The sequence below is a fragment of the Aphanomyces invadans genome (genome assembly GCF_000520115.1).
Source record: "Aphanomyces invadans strain NJM9701 unplaced genomic scaffold supercont1.109, whole genome shotgun sequence".
NCBI lineage: Eukaryota > Oomycota > Saprolegniomycetes > Saprolegniales > Verrucalvaceae > Aphanomyces > Aphanomyces invadans.
Window position 1 is genome coordinate 53,180 of NW_008580254.1, and position 1,962 is coordinate 55,141.

At 46.1% G+C, this 1,962-nt stretch overlaps 1 protein-coding gene across 1 annotated transcript; it reads left to right on the top strand.

The window, feature by feature from the left end:
* Positions 1–1,598: 1,598 nt before the first annotated feature.
* Positions 1,599–1,751, top strand: H310_14942 (hypothetical protein; the record flags this gene model as incomplete). Its single annotated transcript, XM_008882919.1, has 1 exon — positions 1,599–1,751. A coding segment is annotated over one exon (153 nt), but the record flags the coding sequence as incomplete, so codon positions are not given.
* Between the last annotated feature and the right edge of the window lie 211 nt (positions 1,752–1,962).

Genomic DNA, 1,962 nt, shown 5'->3' on the forward strand with positions numbered 1-1,962 from the left:
GTATCCGGATGGTTTAGAAAGATTTACCAAATTGCCGAGGGACACAGGCAACGGCGGAATGGTTCGCCTATATAACTTAGTGAAGCATAACACAAATTTGACCAATAAAACTAATAAAATAGATAGGTCGCGTGATTGGGTTAGCGATAAACTTTTCTCGCGCGCGCTTCAACATTAAATTTGAGATCAATATTATGTAGCATCTTTACTTAAGCGTACCGACACCGCCTGAACCTAAGCGCTCGTATAGCAGATCAACCAGAGTCAAGGCCATCGAGCTCATGACTTCTATGAGTGACTGCAACGTTGCCGAAGAACTTAGCATCCCACGCAGAACTATACGATACTGGGTACAGGGAACGATGGAAATCCTTCCCCCAAGGTACTTGAGAAATATCTTGAAATTTGTATGAGAAAAACATACTTGGACTGTTGATTTTTCAGAAAATAATATTCTGTTGACCTTTCTGAGTTGCGCGAACACACCGCCGTCAATGGTCAAAATTTTGCATATTTTCGCCCACGCCCGAGCTGTTGCGACTAAAAAACTGTTATGAGTACTATCAGTACTTGCAACTTGTTAATACTACACCTTTTCCCGGCCAAAATGGCCACACTGGCAATCAATGTGGTTCGTTGAGCCGAACTCACTCGGACCATGGTAATATCTCGCGCCTTCGTGCAATCAAAGTGGTTTCACGTGCAATCAATGTGGCGCACCTTTACAAAAATATAAGTTATAAATTTTATGAGTTCATGTTGGCGCGCGCGCGATTTGCAATTGAACACGTGTGCGGTCAATATGCCGACGACCCAATAGAAGGAGCGACTCCTCGCTGCCTTCCATGGCTTTGACGATTGGAAAACCGTTGCCAAAATCAACGGCATCGCCATGACTACAGCAAGGCGAATCATTAAAACAAACCGAACGACATCTCTTCCGCGTGGCGGGGCCAGGCCATCACGGACTGTTGTGACACCGGCGATATTGGAGACATTAGAGGTGCATCTCAACCAATGTTGTACACTAACTCTAAGTGAACTTCAATCTCTCCTTATGATTGAGTTCAATGTCGCCGTGTCAACGTCAACGGTTGCAAGAAAGCTCGACGGCATGCTTTACACGATCAAGAATACGCGCATCGAGCCGGCTGCGTGCAACATCGGCGTCAACAAGGCAAAGCGAAAGGCTTTTGCGGACAATATTCTCCAACAAATATTGCTGACGACAACAACATAGTCTATTTTGATGAGACTAACTACAACCTCTACTACAAGCGCTCCAAGGGCCGTGCCAAGCGCCGTCAGCGAGCGATTGAAAAGATGCCTGCATCGAAGGGGCCAAACATTCAAGTGCAGTGCGCAGTGTCGTGCCATGACGGGCTCATTGAACATAGCGTACAACGCGGCATTCGAATGGAGGAAAACGCTGCTTTTGTGGAGACCATCTACAACAATGTCAAGTTGATGCCTCACTATCAACGAACGTATGCCGACAAGAAAATTGTCATCGTCTTCGACAACGCTCCGTGCCATTCGCAAACTGGGTGGCCGAACACGAAGATCTTGTCCTTCTTCGCCTCGCACCGTAGTCACCAATGTGCAATCCTATCGAAGGTTGCTTTAGCTCTTTGAAGTCCAAGATCAAGTCTTACCTGGCGATGCGGCACCGCCAAATGATGGAGGTTGTCGAATTTGCCACTCTTACGCAAGCTCGAATGGCCTTGCTTGAAGCTGCTCTGCAAGATTCGGTGAGCTGCATCACACCTGAACTGGTGTTAAGGCATTTCGTGCACTCACTCCGTTTCGCCGAGGCTACCAACCGAATGGAGGACATGCAGTTCGGAATGTAATTGAAATAATATCATGCATTTGTGTAATGTTTATTAAATTTGCGCAACTTTGATTGCACATAATACCACTTTGATTGCACTAAGTTTCCAAATTGCCACAATAGTCCAA